This window comes from Anopheles aquasalis, chromosome 3 (genome assembly GCF_943734665.1).
Source record: "Anopheles aquasalis chromosome 3, idAnoAquaMG_Q_19, whole genome shotgun sequence".
NCBI lineage: Eukaryota > Metazoa > Arthropoda > Insecta > Diptera > Culicidae > Anopheles > Anopheles aquasalis.
Genome location: NC_064878.1, coordinates 61,525,099 through 61,544,183, shown reverse-complemented (window position 1 = coordinate 61,544,183; position 19,085 = coordinate 61,525,099). Strand labels below are relative to the sequence as shown.

General features: G+C 49.8%; 2 protein-coding genes across 5 annotated transcripts in view; one reads left to right on the top strand and one right to left on the bottom strand.

Annotated features, from left to right (window-relative positions):
• The window catches only part of LOC126575372 (SAC3 domain-containing protein 1), a 33,565-nt gene that overhangs the window by 12,935 nt on the left and 1,545 nt on the right, over positions 1-19,085 (top strand). The window lies entirely within an intron of this gene.
• On the bottom strand, positions 11,530-17,896 carry LOC126575369 (protein yellow-like). The gene is made up of 3 exons (XM_050236028.1): positions 17,700-17,896; positions 13,004-13,414; positions 11,530-12,928 (listed from the first exon to the last, which is right to left on the bottom strand). The coding sequence occupies exons 2-3, from the start codon at positions 13,381-13,383 to the stop codon at positions 11,788-11,790; spliced, it is 1,521 nt and encodes a 506-aa protein (XP_050091985.1). The 5' UTR covers positions 13,384-13,414; positions 17,700-17,896; the 3' UTR covers positions 11,530-11,787.

Sequence of the window (19,085 nt, the reverse complement as noted above, 5' to 3'; positions counted from 1 at the left end):
TATTGTAAGGCATTTTTATAAAAACCCTATTTTACCTTACACGCGTCCGTACATGCTAGTAACGGAGTGACCTTCGGCTTTTAAAATGCGCCTCCATCAAAAACGTGGTAGACCACATGCATCAGCTGCACCAAAACGAGTGCTACGAAGCAACGTCAGCGGTTACCCCGAAAACCAGTATACTCCACTGGAATCAGATTAGTATCATGATCATGATCCTTTTACTTTGTGTCCTCCTTTTCGATAAATTGCCACAAGGGAATTACTCTCCTACGGGACAGATTCACTACGGGTATAATCAGTTTCATGATTGGATTGCGGCTGGCAAGTTTTCCGGCGAGCTAGGAAAAGTAGTCCTTTTATGGTCGGTAATACCAACGTCCTAACATTTCGTGGTAGCAGCCAGCAGAAGTAATCAAACCCCTCTCCGATACGAGGCCCTTTTCTGCGGGATGCTTAACGCCGAATCAATCTGGCCGCATCAAAAGTTCTTTTCGGCAAACTGAGGAGCTCAACCGCCCTCCCCTCAAAGAACATGCCACCAGCGTTGGGCGTTAGTTTCATTTCCGGTTGCCCGGTATCGGGGAATACTTTCCTCGCCTTTTAAAGTTTGATCAGCATCACGAAAATCTCATCCCGTTGCTTTTTGCATTCTCGCCTCTGTTCTCTCCGGGCGGGTGCCCCCCGTTCTAATCGAGTTACGCCAAACTTGTTGTCCAGCTGACCATCGTATCGGACGAAAAGCGACTAGCGTGTCCGCGCCACCTCGATATTCTCGATGCGGACCGCGAAGCAACATGTTTGGGATCGATATCGTCAAAAGTAATGGCAAAACTGCCATTCGCCTGACGCCCACCCTCTATTGCCGTGGGATGGGATGTTGTCCTGCACCTCGGATGTCCTGCACACCGCACTCTGTTCGATAGATTCGATAGAAATCCATTTGAAAACGGACAAAGAAGGTTTGCTTTCTCACGAACAGACACGTGTGTGTCTTACCGGAATTACATAAGGACTCACCTCCTGGGGGTGCACCCACCGGGAATCGAAAGTGTCACTCGCAGAGAATTCAGGTGTAAAATCCGGCGTTACGTCACGCGCTGCTCCCCCGGGTGTTCAGTGACCACATACACACTCAACTCATGGTGGCGAACATTTGTAAATGAAATTGATGCTTTGCCATTTTATGATTTACCACCATGGGAATGTGCTAAGGATTTTGGGGGGGGGGGGGGGGGGGGGGGGTGTGCTACTCACGATGGATTGAATTTTGATTAAAATTTCGTTACCTAAAATGCATTTGCTCCGCCTTAACTATCCATTGTGTAAGCGACGACGACGACGATTAGGAGCCATTGGACTCTGTTGAATTCCCCCTCCCCCCACCCCCTCCCGCCCCTTTTTGCCCTCGCGCATTCCCGCATTTCTGAACTTTAAGTGAAATTTGATGAACTATTTCATTTTTCATTACGTAGCGCCGCTTCGCTCGTCTCCTCCACGCTCAGGTCTTCAACGTGAAGCAAACGAACTGCAACCGAACTCTTCAAGCAGTTGAAGAACGCGAATCAGCGAGTGAAATCGAATTAACGCCGAATCCGCGCCGGCTTCCGAAGCACAACTCGAGATTGCTCGCCTGAACTCCGGAGCAAGTTCAACAACAAGAAGTTAGGCAAGGGGCGCATACACCGAGCCGTAGCTTTGCTCGGTAACTGAGCAAAAAGGCAGTAACGAGCCATACAGTCACAACTTCCAATTTTTGCCCCTGTGTGTCTTCCTGCCGGCGCCATGGCAACGTTCTGGCGTGGGTTTTTCGGTTAAAACCGGCTTCACATTACAGCGCAACACCTTTCATTTCGTTGTTGTTGATTAGCCTTTTTTTTTCTTCTTGAGCACCGGTGCGCTGTTTTCGGATGCTGCTTCGGTGGGCGCCAATCCGTCATTTTACTTTCTCGATTGTGGCCTTTTCGCCGGATCATTCGTTTGGCCGCCACCACCACCGCCCCTTATCAGCAATTTCGGTTTCGGGAGAAGAGAAAATGTGCGTACTCGCACGGAATGAATTAGAATGGTCCATTGCCCTCCCCCGCTTACTAAAATGTGTCTTACTCCTGGCATCACCAGCAGCCGGGACGGGATTGTCTTAATCCGGCGTATCCCATTCCAAAAACTGCCTTCTTTCTTTTGCGGTTTTTCGTGGCACGTCCGCTCGTTCGGTGGAAGGATCTTTCGTGTTCTGTTTTGTTTGAGTTGCCATTCGCACGATAAATGAATGTCATTTCATTTCAATCTATCGCAGTGTGATCCATCATTCCGGTGTACTCTACCTCCGATGGTATGTACTTTGGAGTCGGCGTCGTATCACTGTCCGGTGTTGGTACTATCCGTGGTGTACTGGTTAGAAGTACAGGTTTTAACTTCACCTGAGCTGTGGTTTGGCAAAAGCACCCGGTGCTCGGAACAGAACACTTGAAGGTTGATCCAATTCGTAGGCCAATTTGTTAATTAGCATTTGTCGGACAGCAGAAACCGAACCGGGTTTGTGGGCGAAAGGGGAATCCATCTCTTGAATCCTTCTCGTGATCCACGTGTGCGTGGCTTGGTGGTAGCACACCCGCCCGCGACCGGTTACCGGTAGAAAGGGTGGGTGGTTTGCAGCTGATTCCAAATTTAATTTTCTCAAACCAACACCCTCGCTAGGTAGAGGCAAAAGGAGGCGGTCTCTGGTGGTGGCTCTATCATTGTTGCGATCTTCTCTGATCGTAGCCGTATGATGCACGGCTCTATCGGCACCGCGGGCTTCCGATGCTAGCGCCTCTACCGAAAAGTTTTTGGAAGGGAATGCCACACGCCCAAAACACAAAGACACACCCTACCCTAGAAAACACACAGATACACGTGTGCACCCAGAGGCAACCGATATCCTTGACATTGACTAGGAATTCCTTCGTCAGCCCTTTCGCCTTTCTTCATCCCATCCCGAATCGTACCCCCGGAATCCCCTGAATCGCATGACTCCTGGCTCCCTGGAGTTAAGCGGAGAGCATTGGGGTGGACCCCAAAGGAGGCATTTCATTGGGAAGCACAGGTGCTGTACCGTACAACCGCCATAATGCTCGCGCACATACCGTTGGTTTGTTACGGCTTATGGTCCCGGTCCGTTGATACGGAGCGCTTGTTGCTTTCGATGACGACGGTGTCGAAGGGCCGAGCCCTTCATCATCATTCTATTCAATTCGAATCCTGTCGCAATCGATGAATGCGATGAAGGGTACACGGCGAATCAGTTATTCGACCGACCTGCAGGTGCTCCAGGTTTTTTTCGAGGGTTCTTCTGGCTTAAACCGATCGCTACCGGAAGGGTCCCAAAAACCTGCCAACGTCGGCGAAAGCAGAGAGCAGAGCCCAGCGACCCCGGTGTAGTAAAATGGGAGCCTAGCCTCCTTAACGTTTTTCCTACCCCGTGGAACGTGGAGTCCATCGGCACTGCGGTCGGCATGGGAATTGGGTTGTTTGAATGGAAAACAATGGTCCAAAAGGATCGTACCAATGTGTACTCCTGTGCGCTGATAGCATCTTCTTGGAGAAGAAAGATACAGAAGCAGATGGAGAAAGAGGAAGCTGAATTCCAATGGAAAGGATCGCACGATGAGTGAGATAGAGAGCGGGAAAGGAAAAGCGAACATCTTAGGACGATGTTCTTAGTGTAATTCTGCCTCTTTCTGTGCTTCTCTCTTTCTCTCTTTCTCTCTCTCCATCTGTAACTTTCTCTCTCTTTCTCGCGCGCATCTTTCATTAATAAGGGTTTCCTTCATTTCGTAGCCGAAAAGCTTCGGCTTGCTGTCTCTCTCTCTCTCTCTCTCTCTCTCTCTCTCTCTCTCTCGCTCTTCGCATGCAACTCACTCGCTCCAACACCAGCCGCTTGTTGCTGTCGACGCTCCTCCGGTGGGAAACTCGCTGGAAAAACTTGCACACCCCCACCGGCCCACCTCCCGATGGCAGCCAGTAGCAACAGCGGCTCTTCAGCAACAGAGGCTGCGGCTCGCTGGATAGATATTCGCTGATGGTTGGCAGAATTCATTCAGTTCGCAGTCACCGTTCGTCGCGCAAGGATATCGGAGACGGACACGGATCCTGGATAGCATTCAGCATTCCTCGAGCTCTCGGGTACTCGTGTCTCGAGGTCGGTGTTGTGGTTTCGTGTTGGTTCGCGGTTCGTTCTTATGGATCAGTGAGCCACACGCTCGCTATTCAAAAAGTGACGGTTTACTGCGGTTTACTTTAACTCGAAGTGTGCTCGCTCTGAAGTGTTGTGGTTCTGCACATACATTATAACTGGTATGTTCGCTCGGGGTGGTCTATGTTACGTTAGCTAAACTAGTGTGTGACGTTTAAAGCCCACACCAATTCCAGTGTATGTGTTTGTTCACGTGTTCCACTTGAGCATTTGGTCCGTTTTTTTCTGTCTATCCCAAGCCACGTCCCAAGATTTCCCCTAAAAAGTCGCAAGTCAAGACCCTCAGACCTTTTTTTTTTGGTGAGGTAGTAGGGGTGTAGTGTAGCATGTGTATGTGTGTCGATTGGATTGAACGGCGTGTGATGAATAACTGCGAACGTCTGCAGAGTGGCCGTATGTAAACACACCTGCGTGCCTGGATTTGTGTCTAGTCTTGTGATTCATGTTTGGCACTAGCGGCGGCGACGACGACGACGATCTTTTCTTCGGGAGACTTCTCTCCGGCACAAAAGCACCGCAGGATCAAACACGGATTCTATCGTAGCGCAAAGGTCAAATCCTTTTATCTCCCCCACTTTTCCGGGCTTATGTGGACGTAAGACTCACCAACTGGCTGCACCTGGATCGACTAGCTATCGATCAATTGCGTCTTGCAATCCACCGCCCCAGCCACTGGCATCGTGCTGTAAAGGAAGGTACGTGCCTCCGGCGGTTGATGCTGTGGACAATGTGGTCCTGGATTGGATTTATGCTGAGTATGTGCTTACCCCTTGACACAACTAACACCTAGCCCAATGTTGGCAAACGGTACCGCACAGGATATGATATGCTGGCGAAGTGACAACTCGAGTGTCTAGCCGTGGGTGCCCCGGGAGTCCTTCGTGTTCTAAGCGAAGGGAGTACTGCAGCTTCTTCATCAAAAGCATCAGCAAGTCATGTGTCAACATTTTACCCTCCAGCCAAGAGGAAGTAGATTCGAGTGGACGTGTCATGAGCCTTACCATTCCCATAATGGTTCGTTAGTTATCTTCCCGCTCCTCTTCCTCTACTCCTCCCCATCCTTCGTCATCTTTAGCTGTCAGCTTCTTAGGCAGTAGCGGAAGGAACTAGTGGCAGCTGAATGTTACCAAAAAAAAAAATAAAATACGAAAATGATAGAAGACGGACCTTGGCTGTGTGACTTTGTATCCACATCCTCGGTTCGTCCTCCTTCAGGGCAAACGGGAGGCCTATTGTTTCAAGTTGGGTGCACTTTTGGCAGCTCGCACGTGAGTGAGGCCTTTTGACAAGTATTTGGAGGCTTTCACCCATTTTCGTCCGCCCGGATCGGATGTGTCCATGTGAAGCATAGAAGTTGGCCAATCAGGGGGAGAGAGAGACACAGAGTATCTCTAGAAATATGCCGTAGTCATCCCGGAAATTTTCTCGTGCTTGTTCGATTCCCGGAAACCACTTCGCGGTTCCTCCGTGGCAGTTTCCTGTTTATAGCATTCTCGAAGGACGCCAGGCTGTTACAAATGAAAGTTACAAATGGACACAGGACAGAATGGAGTTGGACAGTTCGGTGACACGCGGGCCCATCGTAAATTGCTGATGGATGGTTTGATGGTTCTAAACAGCTTTAAACTCGCGAGGCGCCGGAGTTGACAGCAAACTAATTCTCGCTCGCTGATTTATGAAAGTGCGCACCACCTCGAACATCCATTGCAGCATGATTATGCGACGCTTACTTGCTGGGGAAGGATCATAAATTGACTCAAACAGATGTGAGCCCTCATGTTGTTGGGCCGCAATCGAGGCAGGCAGGTTGAATCGGGAGAGAATGTTTTATAATGACGCCGTCGCCTGTGTGTCTCTTTGTGGTTGCTTCCGCATCGTTGAACATGGTTTGCTGTTTGATGCGTGCTCAATTTCGGGGAAAGTTACGATCCCGTGCTTCCGTTTCCACCTACGTCATGTATCTTCTCTTCTCCCCTTCCCTGAAGCACCGATATATCACGCGAGAGGAGCGACACAGGAGTCCATTTCCTGTTGCTCGTTGTGACACCAGAAAGCACCAGAAAGCGCATAACTGCCTTCGAAATTGGTCTGTGCAGGATGCCGGTGCCGTAGAGGGTAACGATTGCTTTTCATAATTTGCTCCTGCCAAACTCACTCATCATCATCACCACCACCACCAAACATCTTCTCAGTCCACCATTGTTGCTGCCGTCACAGTCTGTCTTGGGGGTTGGGCGAAGGATTTTGTGCGCCCTTTGCTGCTTTCACTGTCAAACCCGGCCTAACCGCATGCCCACCAGACCAAGCGATTCATTCATCTCATAAGATATTTAAAGCCATTCACGGTCTCTGAGGGAGTGTGTTGACAGGCGACGGCTGGTATGTGATGCTGGCTCAGCAGCAGGCACCGTTTGATGTGTGGGAGATGGAGAAGTTTTAAATGATTTTTTGGCACAAAATGCGGGGTGCAAAAAAAACACATCATGCTGGCCTAAGCATGATCTCGTTCACCCGCTTCGTGTTGGCGGTAGTGGGGGCAGGATTTAAAGGAAAAGAGTTTTGAATGTCACAGATGTTTTTTTAGTGTGATCCTGTCGAGCTACGTGTTGCTGGAGCAAAGGGATAAAGGATATGTTTTGAGAAGTCTCTCCTTTAAATCCCCGATTGCCAGGACTACGGGAAATGCATGGCATCCTTCTTAGTATCTCTGTGTGTGCATTACGTAGTTACTTAAACATCAAAGGTTACTTTGACTGCACCGTCTGCACGTGTCTTGTGTGCCGTAGCACTACGGATACGTTCGCGTTGGTGTGTGCCCATCGTTAACGCTTTACCCTCAAACATGCACTAACGATCGTTGGCGTCCCACTGGGGAGACAGATGAGAAACCAGTTAACATATTGGTTTCGTTCGCACCGGCATTATCGGTCGTTTGATGTTGTGTTGGCGTTGATTGAAGGAGCTGCTGCACTGAGCACTGTTGTTAATGGTATTCGGTACAGGGCGAGATTGTTTTTCGATCAATTCTAGCGTTTTGGAGAATGAAGGTTTTGCCGCATCTTCCCTGACCTTTGCGATTTGTGGTTGGCATTTGGAAATGTTTTGAGCAGAAGCTCGACCCCTGCAGAAGCCACTGTTCTCCTGGTGTAATTGGACGAAAGTTGCTGATTGTTTTTGTTGGTGTTCTTTGCGCAGCATATTTTACATCCTCCAACTCATAAACCCCCTTTTTTCGTACCGGGTAGTCGTGGTAATACGAGTTTTATCGATTGTGCTTCTTTTTTGCGGCCGGCGCAAATTACCACTCGCTATCGTCTCGAACGCTTCGAACCTTTTTGTTTTATCAGCTGCTTTACCAGCGCTGCATCTTAATGCCACACTAATTGTGTTTTGATCCGCGTTGCATCGCCCTGCCCATTTCGACTTCTTTAGCCCCCTTCAAAGCCCTTCACTCAGCGTGAGGTTTTGTTGACGAGCACAGCTTAGCGGTGAGAGTTGTGAGGACTCTTCTGATTAAAAAAGTTCTATAACAATTTCCCTTTTTTTGTTTCTGCGATCTGATACGATGATCTCACCCACTCCCTTCCCGTGGAAAGAATTCATTGTAGAACGAAGCAGAACTTCAGTTGGATATTGTTGTCTTATCGAAGTTCGACTCCTGCCAGCTTAACGGTTGCTAGGATTTGCTTTTCGTGAGATGCAGACGTGTCTGTTCGCTATTTCTCAGTATTCGCGATGCGATTAAAGTAAACGGTGCTCGCGTTATCGCGCCATTAAAGTGTACTACACGCTCCATGCGAGGACAACAACAAATGTGAGAATATATATTTACACAGTAAAAAGGAACATAAAGCATGTATCGAACATATAAAATATGAATATCCACCGAAAAACACGTACGATCCGCCGGACTGTGGCCATTTATCGTGTAACACTTATAACAGTGCATTAAACGGAGCTTTAATGGAGCAATTAGTGGGGACTGCCTACAGCGAAGGGACAGGGAGTCGAGTTCTCTGTCACATTAGAGGACCCAGCGTGGGCTGCTGCGTCCAAGAAAAACGAATTCACACAGAGTGAAAAGGTTCAATGCGCAACACGTGCATATCGGAGGCAAACATACAGCATCCTGACCATACGACTGTGTCCACAAAAAGCCCACATGCTCTCTCACAGACAAACACTTGGCACTGTTCGGTGCCGCATACGGTCTATGTCGAAACCTCAACGGCAGCAGAATGGCCGTTCGCTCGGTTGGAGAACTCGACAACATAGGCAGTGGGGAGAATGTTCTGCCAATGGTGCTTGTTGCGACCCAGCATCCGGAGACATGCTCCGAACTATTCGTTCAATTTCTCCTCCGGGAAAACAAGGTTGTTTTCGTGGTGTTCAGTAGCTCCGTAGTAGTAGGTAGCCATTCTCTATCACTCCATCATCGGAAACGCTCAGGTGGTCAGTAATTGTCTGTTTGTAAAAGCTTTTTTCTTCAACTAGTACATTCTGACATGCTGGAGGGGCCTTGTAACCTTCTTCGTATGCTCACCTCCCACAGGAGGAAATCGAATGGAAAGTTCTCGTACTGCTCTTGATAACATTACTAAGAATTCGTGCTTCTCTCACCAAGTCGGGTCAATTCATCATTAGTCATTTGTTCGAGCACCGACCTTGCCTTGCTATTCGACGAGTGGTGCAAATGGCGTATTACTTCTCGCAGCTCGAAGTACTTACATGCAAAAGCTGGCACATGTTTGTTATTTTTGCCAGAATTGCTCCCGAGCCAAGAGCGCACTCGTTGAAATCGATCAATTTCATTCACCATTCTTACGAACGAGATGTTCAGTTTGACTCCCGTGTTCCCGGGAGAAGCAACACATATCGTGCAGAACGAGATCCTCCTACGTTCGAGCCCATAAAGTGGCCTTCATGAACCGACGTGATGCTTTGTGTGCTGGCTGGCATATTGGCACGATATGGCAACGTCCTTCGAATCCATCCACAACCACACCACCCGCCCCCTAGATAAGAGAACATTAATTTTGATTATTGTTTCGATGTGTATTTTGCTATCCGCGTTCACCAGAATCCCACCAACTCCCTCGAGCCGCTGCACTCATTCCTGGAGTACCGTCAAGTATCGGGGAGTAATAATTTCAGAGATTTTCATCCCAAAACATTCGCATGGAATCAATGATTGCGTAAAGTTGGCCTGGGCGTTATCGTATTTGCGCAAGGTAGACGATTGTACGAGTTCTATGGAATAGGGAGCAATGGGAGCAAAAGAAAAAAAGTCCAGCAAACTCTGTCGGAGTGGTTTTTGGCGGAATGTAAAATGAATTTCACGCTCGCTCCAGGTTCCAATGGGACGTTTTTCCCTCGAAAATAGATAACCTTCAACTGCTGGTAAATTGTGATAACGGTGGAGAAAAAAAATTGTTTTTGTCGTTACTGTGACCATTCCAGTAATCGCTTTGTTCTTCTCTGGCGAGGTTACGTCATTTGTGGCCTTGTCGTCCTTGCCTCCACTAGTCAAATGTCCTGCACGGTCCCTTCCGGTACGAAAGCACTTGCTGCAGGGTATTGCTGTGTGAAGTTTCCGGTGCAAATGGTAAACCAACTGGAAACTGATTATCTGTTGCTGTCACCGCCGTGTCTCGGTAAGACTGAGCCGAAAATAGGGACGATCAAAATCCTTGTCCTTGTGCTAACGACCACTAATGGTACCCCGCATACTGGCAACGGAAGGTGTGATATGTTTCCAGTTCATAAAAGACGCCTTTCTGTTCAACCACTACACAGTGTGATCCTTTGATCGAATTAGTAGCAACCACCTTGAAATGGTTGACTAGATTGTCAAAATGTCATCGTACCTTCTTTCATCCGTCGGTCGTTGGATATCAGACTAACACGTTCGTTCTTAGTTTGTGACAAATCTGTTCTCAGCAGCTTATGATACTGCCTGCTTTTGGATGCGTCGAAAGACGCTGCTTTTGCGGTACTGTCGCAAGATACCAGGTACTAAGATCGTTTCGCTGCCATTTGCCAAGTTTAATTGGCTCTTATCTAATTTTCCAGCCTTTCCTGCAGCTTGCGTCTTATCCTGTGTGGCTTGGGGATATAATTTGAAGCAATTATGTGATTTGATTGTACCTCCCAGAGAGAGTTGCCAACGATATAGTTGGAGATTAGTTCAGCATTCTTGTTCAATCGAACGGAGAGTTTCCCAAGAGAGAAACATCTTCCAGTGAGCACGTTCGACAGCTGCCACCATCAAATCGCGGATGACAAAAATGGAAACCAACTGGGTGCCGTTCGCGATGTCTGGCCAGCCACAGAATATCGTCAAGTAAATTATGTCAGCTCAACGGAACTGAAGCTTGATTGAATAGTTTGGAATTATTATTTTTTTTATGAAATCCTATCTGTGTCGTCGTTTCCAACGATCCTCAAAGCAGGAGCAGCAGCAGCCAACAATGGTTGCTGTTCCATCCATCAGCTCAATATCCGGAATTCAATTTTGGTCAATCTTTCCGATTCGTCTCGCAGCAATGTTCTACTCGGTCGAGGGAGCACATAAAGGGAGCAAGCGGCTGGCATTCTCGCGAAAGCATACTCCAAGCATATTTTACGGAATCACGAACGAGCAGCGACGATAGCTATATTGACGAACTGCACACCAGCAAGGTCGCTTTCGATCGCGCAGCTTCAACAATAATGGCAAAAGGGCAAGGGAACGAGTTGGAGCTCAAACAGTTCGTTTCATAGTTCGTTCCCTCGCCGTGCAACTATTCACATAATCCGGCCACCATTCGCTCCAGTTTCTCTACAGAACGATGCTAACGGCTCGGCTACGGTTCTTATTGAGGACGGGACTGAGATGAATTTTACAATCCTGCCACCCGTCCATGCGGGCCAATGCGGAAGGCAAGTGATTAACAACCGGGACTAGCGGTGCAACAAGTGTAATAGAAACGGTATGACGGTGAACCCGTAACCACCCTCGGTGCTCGCTCGTAGAATATGAAGGATAAAGATTCAAAACAACTCCCTTGTGTGATGGAGTAACGAGTTCGAAGCTTAGCGAAGCCAAATCCTACCGGAAATCCTTGCAACGAACAAAAACAATCCCCTTCTCGATGAAGCCATTACGACGGTGGTGGTGCTCTTGCTGGCACTTGTGCAACTCTTTCGGTACAGGGGAAACCACAATCCTGATTGCTGAATAAGGGCAGATAAGGGTTCCCATCATCATCTCCGTTTGGTGAAAAAAAAAACAGAGCTCCAGGTTCAGAGTTGACTCGAGTAATCCTTACGAACGAGAATTTATTAGTCAATCGCCAATCCAGCGCACTGGTGTTGTAGTTTTGTGGTCAACGCGTACTTCTTATTTAATACACTCCCGATGGCGCTTGGTTACATAAAATGGCGGCGACAAAATCTAAACTGCAGCCAAAACGAAAAGAACCATACAAGTAGTTTGGCACGCCGGGAGCCAGAAATCAGGTGGTAGGAAAGAAACAGACGAACAGAAAACTGCAGCTGACAATAACCGCCTTCTACAACTCCAGCTCACACTCGAGCTGACCGGCGTCAAAGGCCAAACTGGGTGCCACCCGCGGATCACACACCGTACCCTCGATGGCCTTACGCACGTCCGCCATCAGCACACGGAAGTTGGTCTGGGTGTAGTCGAGCTTATCGTACAGGAAAACCGGCAGCTTGTTGCTCATAACCCACACCGATTGCTGCGGTTCCCGGTCGAGCTTCAGATCGTTGGGGAAGGTCAGCTTCTGGATGTTCTTCTCCACCACGCCCAGGTTGTTCCGATTGTACGGTTTGCCCAGATCCCAACATCCAACGCCCGACTGCTGCACCAGCGTGAAGAACTGTACATTGTTCTTGGCCACACCCGACGTCGACGATTGTCCTAGCCGGCCACGCGTACCGACGGGCTGGAAAGCCTTGGCGAGCCCGAAACCCTCCCAGATGGTTTCGTTCTGTAGCACCGACGTTGGCACCTGGAACTCCATGAAGCTGGACATCGGATGGAACAGCAGCATGCGGTCACCGGAACGATGGACCGGCGCAAGTGACATCCCAAACACACCGTCCGACCACTGGAAGTTCAGCTCCTGGTAGTTGTAGTCACTGGCCAGTGGGTTCGGGTTGTACAGATAGTTCGTCGTACGCCAGCTCTTGAACTTGCGCATATCGAACACGGTGATACCGTTGCGCCACACGTCCGCGACGTAAGCAAACGCATCCTCGCACTGGCCCTCGCGTATGTCCACCACCAGGTTGGTGTGGAGCGAATCTTCCTTCACCTGTTCCTCCGGCAGCACGTACGTGAACAGCAGCTCATCGCTCTGCAGATCGAATGCCATGATCTTGGGTGGACAGATCTGTTGCAGGTTGGTCAGTGTTTCGATGACGCCCGCATCCAACACCCACAGCCGGTCACACTCGTCCACCTGGATCCGATAAACAGACATCATCTTCGAACAGTCCGGATTGCGGGTCGAGCTGTGGTAGCTCCAGTCCGGATAGGGTTTCAACGGTAGGCTGCGATCGGTGGCGGGCAGCGGTAGATAGGACAGGGTCGCCGGTACACCCGGATTCCACCGGGGTGTCGTCACGAACAGACGATCACGGTAGCGGTCCACACCGAGCGGCAGATTGTTCTCCGGAATGAACTCACTGAAAGCAGAATGATGAGAGATGAATAGTTGGCCTCCCACCCAGTTCCTCACCACCACCGGGGGTCTATCTTACCGCGTACGGATGGCATTGTTGCGCAGCTGCTGGTTAGGGTATGCGAAGTCAATCACCTTCCAGTGGTACACGGTATCGAACGTGTTTTTGCCGACGTCGTCGATGAAATCGTTGGCCGCACGCTTACCGTTCACCTCCAATCCGGCCAGTGGTGCGATGTACGGTGTCGCCAGGCGTTCCTGTTCACGTTCCCGTTCGCGCTCGCGTATTGCTCCAACAACACCGCCTCCGGCGCCACCGTCACCGGCCGCTCCACGAGTGAATGAACCATGCTGACGGTTCTTGAACGGCGTATGACTCCCGACTGGTCCGGTTAGCACAGATAGAACCAGCAGCAGTCCGGCCACTGTGGCCACTTTTCTGCAATCGTACCGTCTCATCGTAACAGGACGGGAATTCCTATGACCGCACCTGCAACGATATGTCCGAAACCGAAACGTTCTTTGTTAATATGCTCCAGCTATGCGATGTACGATAAGCAGACGATGCGCAACGACGAACGAGCCTAAACCTAAATTAAAATACCATTTTGCAGAGTGCAGCCACCCCCCGGACATGGTGTACGCCGTTTTGGAAAAGGATCCAAGCATCGATGCCCATGAATGAGTATTAATTGGCCCCTGCTAGAGGGACATGAGCAGCGTCAGCTGTCAGCTGTCCCCGAAAACCGGTATCGTTCTTCTTTTATGACAACCCACCGACAGCAGCAGCAGCGAAACGAACTTTTCCAGCTATTGAACAGCCGATTGATCCGATAAGGACTCGGCTGCGCCGTTTCTAGGACCATTCATGCGCCTGGTTTCACTCTCTCTCTCTCTCACTCTCTATCTCCCCTTCCTATTGGCCGCCTGCTGGATGCTGACCAAATCCGTCCCAAATAACCGCTCCACCTGGCAGGAGAATTTCATTTTCCCAGTTTTCCACGGTGATGAGATGGATGGCTTATGATGGTTGACGGGATGACGAAAAGGATCCTTTTTGGTATCCCCTCCCACCGGCTCCTCGCTCAGAGTTCCCGGACGCCGGAGTTTCATTTTGTGAAGCAGAACATTATGTTTTATACATATGCCCGAAACCGTGTCGAACCGCTGAGACCACTAATTCATTATGGGTTTACTGTTGGTTCTCCACTAACCACACCAAGAACCACGCACGTTCCTTACCCAGCGTCTAAGAATACGCTCGTTTCTAACTTTGGAAAAAGGAATCCCAGCCGGTCCTTTGCTGTGTATAAACATTGCGGGGGAAGATTTTTGCCCGAAGCATTCAGCCAACGTCGGCCATTCAACGTCTGCATCACCGTGGCAAGGACGACTTCTTTTTCGTTTTATGATCCACTAGTGCAATGCTATCTTTGCCTGTTTTGTGTCTTTGTGTTTGTGAGGAAACCTTTGTGTTAAAAATTAATAAGCCCTGGCCAATAGCCAGGACATAATCCTCTTGCCCTGGCGGTGATTCGTCATGATGTGATTAAGCACCGGACCCCGTGACTGGACGGATTTGTGTGCCGACGTAGGAGGGTTTCTCGATTGCGCACTAGACGTGAAGAAAAAATCAAAACCAAGCAGGTGTAGTAAGAAAAAAAGTCCAGAAATTTGCTCGATCCTCTAGCTATCCTCTATGCTGAGACGAGGATATACCAGAAACCGGACAGTCCTGGGTTTGGGGCTGGAGGACGCTTCGTTAATTATTAATCAACCGTCAATGTGTGACCACAGTTGTTGTTGCCGCTGCAGCGTTCACATTGCAACGCACACAGATCCAAATGGAAATTTGGTGGAAATGAATTCCCAGTATGCTCTACTCTTGAGGATGAAGTGTCCCGCATTTGGACAGTGAGTTGGGTACCGATGCATCTACGGTTTTGCAGATATCCATTCCAAAAAGTACTCAACTTCTTCCATGCCTGCGCCAGAACGGTTCGCTTCGAATTCCTGGTACAGGTGATCCCTTAGCTTCCCCGCAAAAGCTCGCTCGCGCAATCCGTAGAGCAACACTTCGGTACCGAATTTAACCGTAACCGAGTGGCAATAGAAAGTGGCAACTTGTGTGTACCGCTGGAAATTGGAAAATGCCGAAAATGCATCCCCGGCAAAATTGGTGCTTCGAGTGGTTTGCATTTGCATACATGCGCCAGTCAGCCACTTCAACCGAGCGTATGTAAGCGGTATTTGCGTGCAACGAGCAGTATTAGTCCGGCGTAGGTGCTTGTTTTCGTTACACTACGATGCTGCTGGGCTGCCGTTGGTTTGGCCGCAGTGGGCTGCATTCATTTTGGGGAAAATGAAAGACTATGGTGGCCGCCTCCGGTGGTGGTCAGCATAATTACACACTTTGTGCAAATTTATGCTACCGCGAATTCATCGGTTTCATCCCTGATTAAGCGCAGCCCATACCGCGGAAGCATTATTATGCAAAGTTTTTCTTTCGTTTCCTTCGGAACCCCGCGGCGCTGCCCTTTCCTTTCATTTCGTAATGAAGGCTAACCATGGCGCTGCAAGAGTCCATCTCGCTTCACCTACCCAGTTTCAGCGATGATTTTCTTCGAAGGTGCACCACCATTTTCCAGTTAACGAGAGTTTAAGATGGAGAACAAGATAATGTCAGACGGTGCTAGCGGCAAGGTGCGACCTAAATGGTACGCCCAATGTCCAAGAACAATAGAGCCGAGTCGGAGAAAATTACTGGCAAACTAGCGAGAATTAATGTGCCTTAAAGTGAAACCGAGTGCTAAAACCGAAATGAGGTAAGGTGTGAAGGTGCACGGTCGTGAAGTTTCAAAGTTAAATGCTTCAACTCTCAAAACTATGGCACAGTCGACTTCAAGTTGGGCGTTAGTTTGCTAGAGAACGAGCTGAACGGGTGTAGAAATCGAACTACCGGTGGAGGGAGCGGATGCTGAGCAGTATACCCACCCCCTTGGGAATGACCTTACCAGCAGCGTGTTGGCGATGTCGAGGTTAACGTGGTTTTTTGACCGCGTGGTTTTTAAGCATGGTGAATGCATACAGATCTCCTGGTGGCGGTTCAGTTTGGTGCTGCTGTACCCCAGGTCATGTGTCCAGGACACTCAGCGTTTGGCCCGCATCAAGATTTGTTCGGTGTCACGCCGAGGAAGGTCTGCCAGACCACCACCTCCCCAAAAAAACTCTTTGCTACGCCTGCTATGGTCTGTTCGTGACGTGGCTTAGCGAGGTTCCAGCAGTTGGCCTTCAGTCAGTGCCACCGTTATGTCTCGTGCTCGTAGAGGTTTCAGGTTTTGAGGAGGCCAAAAACGGGGCCATCTAACTAATCTAAGTGTGGCGTAATAGAAAGACATAGCCACACACGCGGGCAGTTCATTTCGCTTGGCTCAATTACTACAATGAAATCGGTCCTCAAAAGTAAACCACAGCACCCAAGCGTGTGTTCACGCCTAACCCATCCATTTCATGTGATAAATTCCACAATACCCCCTCCTTTCTCCCTCTCATCGGTGACACAATGCGGCACAATAGAAACCGGTAACAAACAAAAACTCGGTCGCCTCCTTTGCGGTTCACTTGCCGCTGCTGCTGCTGCTGCTGCTGCTGCTGCTGCAAGAAGCCTTGCGTCTTCATGGCATACTATACAGATATACTCCGCCACTCTCGGCTGTCACCGGCCTACAGCTATTACTGCTGCCATGGCTGCACCTGGCCCGGACGCCATAAAGCCGAGTGCGATACGGAAATGTGATACGCCCGGTTGCATTTGTCACGCCAGAATGTCCTTTTTCTGCCGACGCAGTAGGCTTTGTGTGAGATTGTGAGCGATGATAATAATAGAGCTATGGCTGCGGTAGTTGAGATGCGGTGTGGATTTGATGTTGCTACTACTACGCGCCTGTTGTTGTCATGGCGTGTGGTGTATTGTTCTTGGCTTTTCTCTCTTTCTCTATACGACACACATCAAGAAGGCAATGCAAACTAGATGTGCTGCTGTTACTACTAGAAGTTGCACCTTGACACTTGGTTGCTGTGGGCGTTTACCGTTTCCTGACGCTAAATGGACCAGCAGAAAGAGAGATAGAGTGCTCCATCTTGTCAGATTTTGCTTTCTGCCGAGTGTGGCTTTTGCGTGTGTCTTCGTGTGCAGCAGCAGCAGCAGCAACGAACAGGACGCAACGACGTATATTATGTCATCGCCCGGGACGTGTTACTGTCATCGTCACCCACAAGCAAATGGCATGGCGTGGTGGTGACCCTCTTTAACAGTCCCAAACGGTGGCAATGCCGGAAGCAAACCAAACTAGTTTCCGTTCGCTGGAACGCCAGCAGCAACCTGAGGCTATGGCATTAGTACATCTTGTGCATAGCAAACAACCCGACGGGTTCACAACAATTTCACACCCAATGCACCCAGCATCGGCATCCGCCCTGTGTGTATGTGTGTCTCTTTCGGGGGGGGGGGGGTCCCTTGGGCCATCGCTGGTTTACCATGGTCCGGACAATGTCAACAAGATAGAAATTCACTTTCGCTTCACTGCATCGACTGACCGCGATGAAGCGTAACAGCGCAACAGGGCAGCAACATCACCAGCTAGGATGGGTTGGAAGGTTCCTCTTTAAATATTCACTTTGATCTTTTGAGCCACCGCAGAACGCACACACTCACACCACCACTTTGGGCCACGGAATGGCCATCCTTTTAGGTGCTGCAACGGGAAACAACTTGCCTTGACAATGCCTTTCGCTCGATCGTTCCGTTCCGATCGCAGCTCGCTTGCTCGATTGATGACCTCCAAGGAAGTGGACTATGTTGGCCAACGGGAAAGGAAGGGTACCTCGCACGCACGCACGCACGCACGCACGGAACACGCACGCGTATTTTCGATTGACTGGTCGCTAAGATCGTCGCGTTCGAATCGGCGCACCGACGAGCACTGATGCGGTGGAACGAGTTTGGCTTCGGTTTTAAGCAACCAGCTAGCCAGCCAGCCAGCTAGCCACCCTCTCCTTTACACCCATCACTGCGCACAAACGAGTTCGGCCGGCTACGGCAAACCGATCTGCGATCTGTGGCCGATGGCGCTGTGCGTGGTAGTGTGATGCCATCATCGCGCAGAGAGCCCGCAAGCCTACGCGCTGCTGGCCAATTCACTTTCTGCGTTTTCTCATCACTTTCGGTTTACTCCATCGGACTCGCAGCGCGAATCTACTGATCGCGCAGCGGGGGTAAAAGTATTTAGAATTTAGATTTCGTTTCGATGGGAGCTTTGGAGGCTGTTTTTTCGATTCTCGATGATAAAATGCAGCAGCTTTTGCTGCTGGCGATGGCGGGTCGGCTTACCCACGGTCTAATTACCTTCTGTCAGAAGCGATTTGACTCGAGTTCTGTTCGTGGCGACACAAAACTTTTTGCGCAATTGCGAGATCACTCGAATTTGCCCTCCAGAACTGTGGCGACTTGGTTGCGACGCAAGTTTTCTTTGACACAGATGCGTGCTGCCGCTGGGGCTGGTGCCAGGTGTGTTGCGCCGAAGGAGTATGCCTGTCTGCCGCCCGAGCAAGCACCCTCAAGCGAGTGACCGCACCAGACGGCGGGCTCGTTGCGGAATAGAGAGCCCTTGGCTCCGCGTCGACCGAATTTGGTGGTGACGAGATCGATTTCTTAAGACTCGATAACTCGAGCCTCCAGCTTCTTCTAGAAGCTGCGCGACCTTCCGCCGACTCGCGATTGTCGCCCATCGGACCATCAATCACCGCGAAATCCGCGTTTGATCTAGACATCCCCGCAAACCCACGCACAACAGTGTCAAATAAAGGACCTGTGCTGTTGCTACTGCTGCTGCTGCTGCCCGCTCAAGTTCACCAAAAACTTCTAACTAGAAGTTCACCATCCGGAACGAAGGTCACGGTCTGGTCTCGGTACGGTTCACGCAAACACTGTAACGCAGTGCCGCTCAGAAGAACGCGCTCGGCGGCAGGTCGAGGCCATCAGACAACAGACAACAGACAACAAGTTAACGGCGACAAGACCCCGTGTTAACGCAATCAGCCAAGTAGTTAGGCACGTCCGCACAGTGGTCCTGCGAGTAATTAGACTTATTAAAACTAGACGC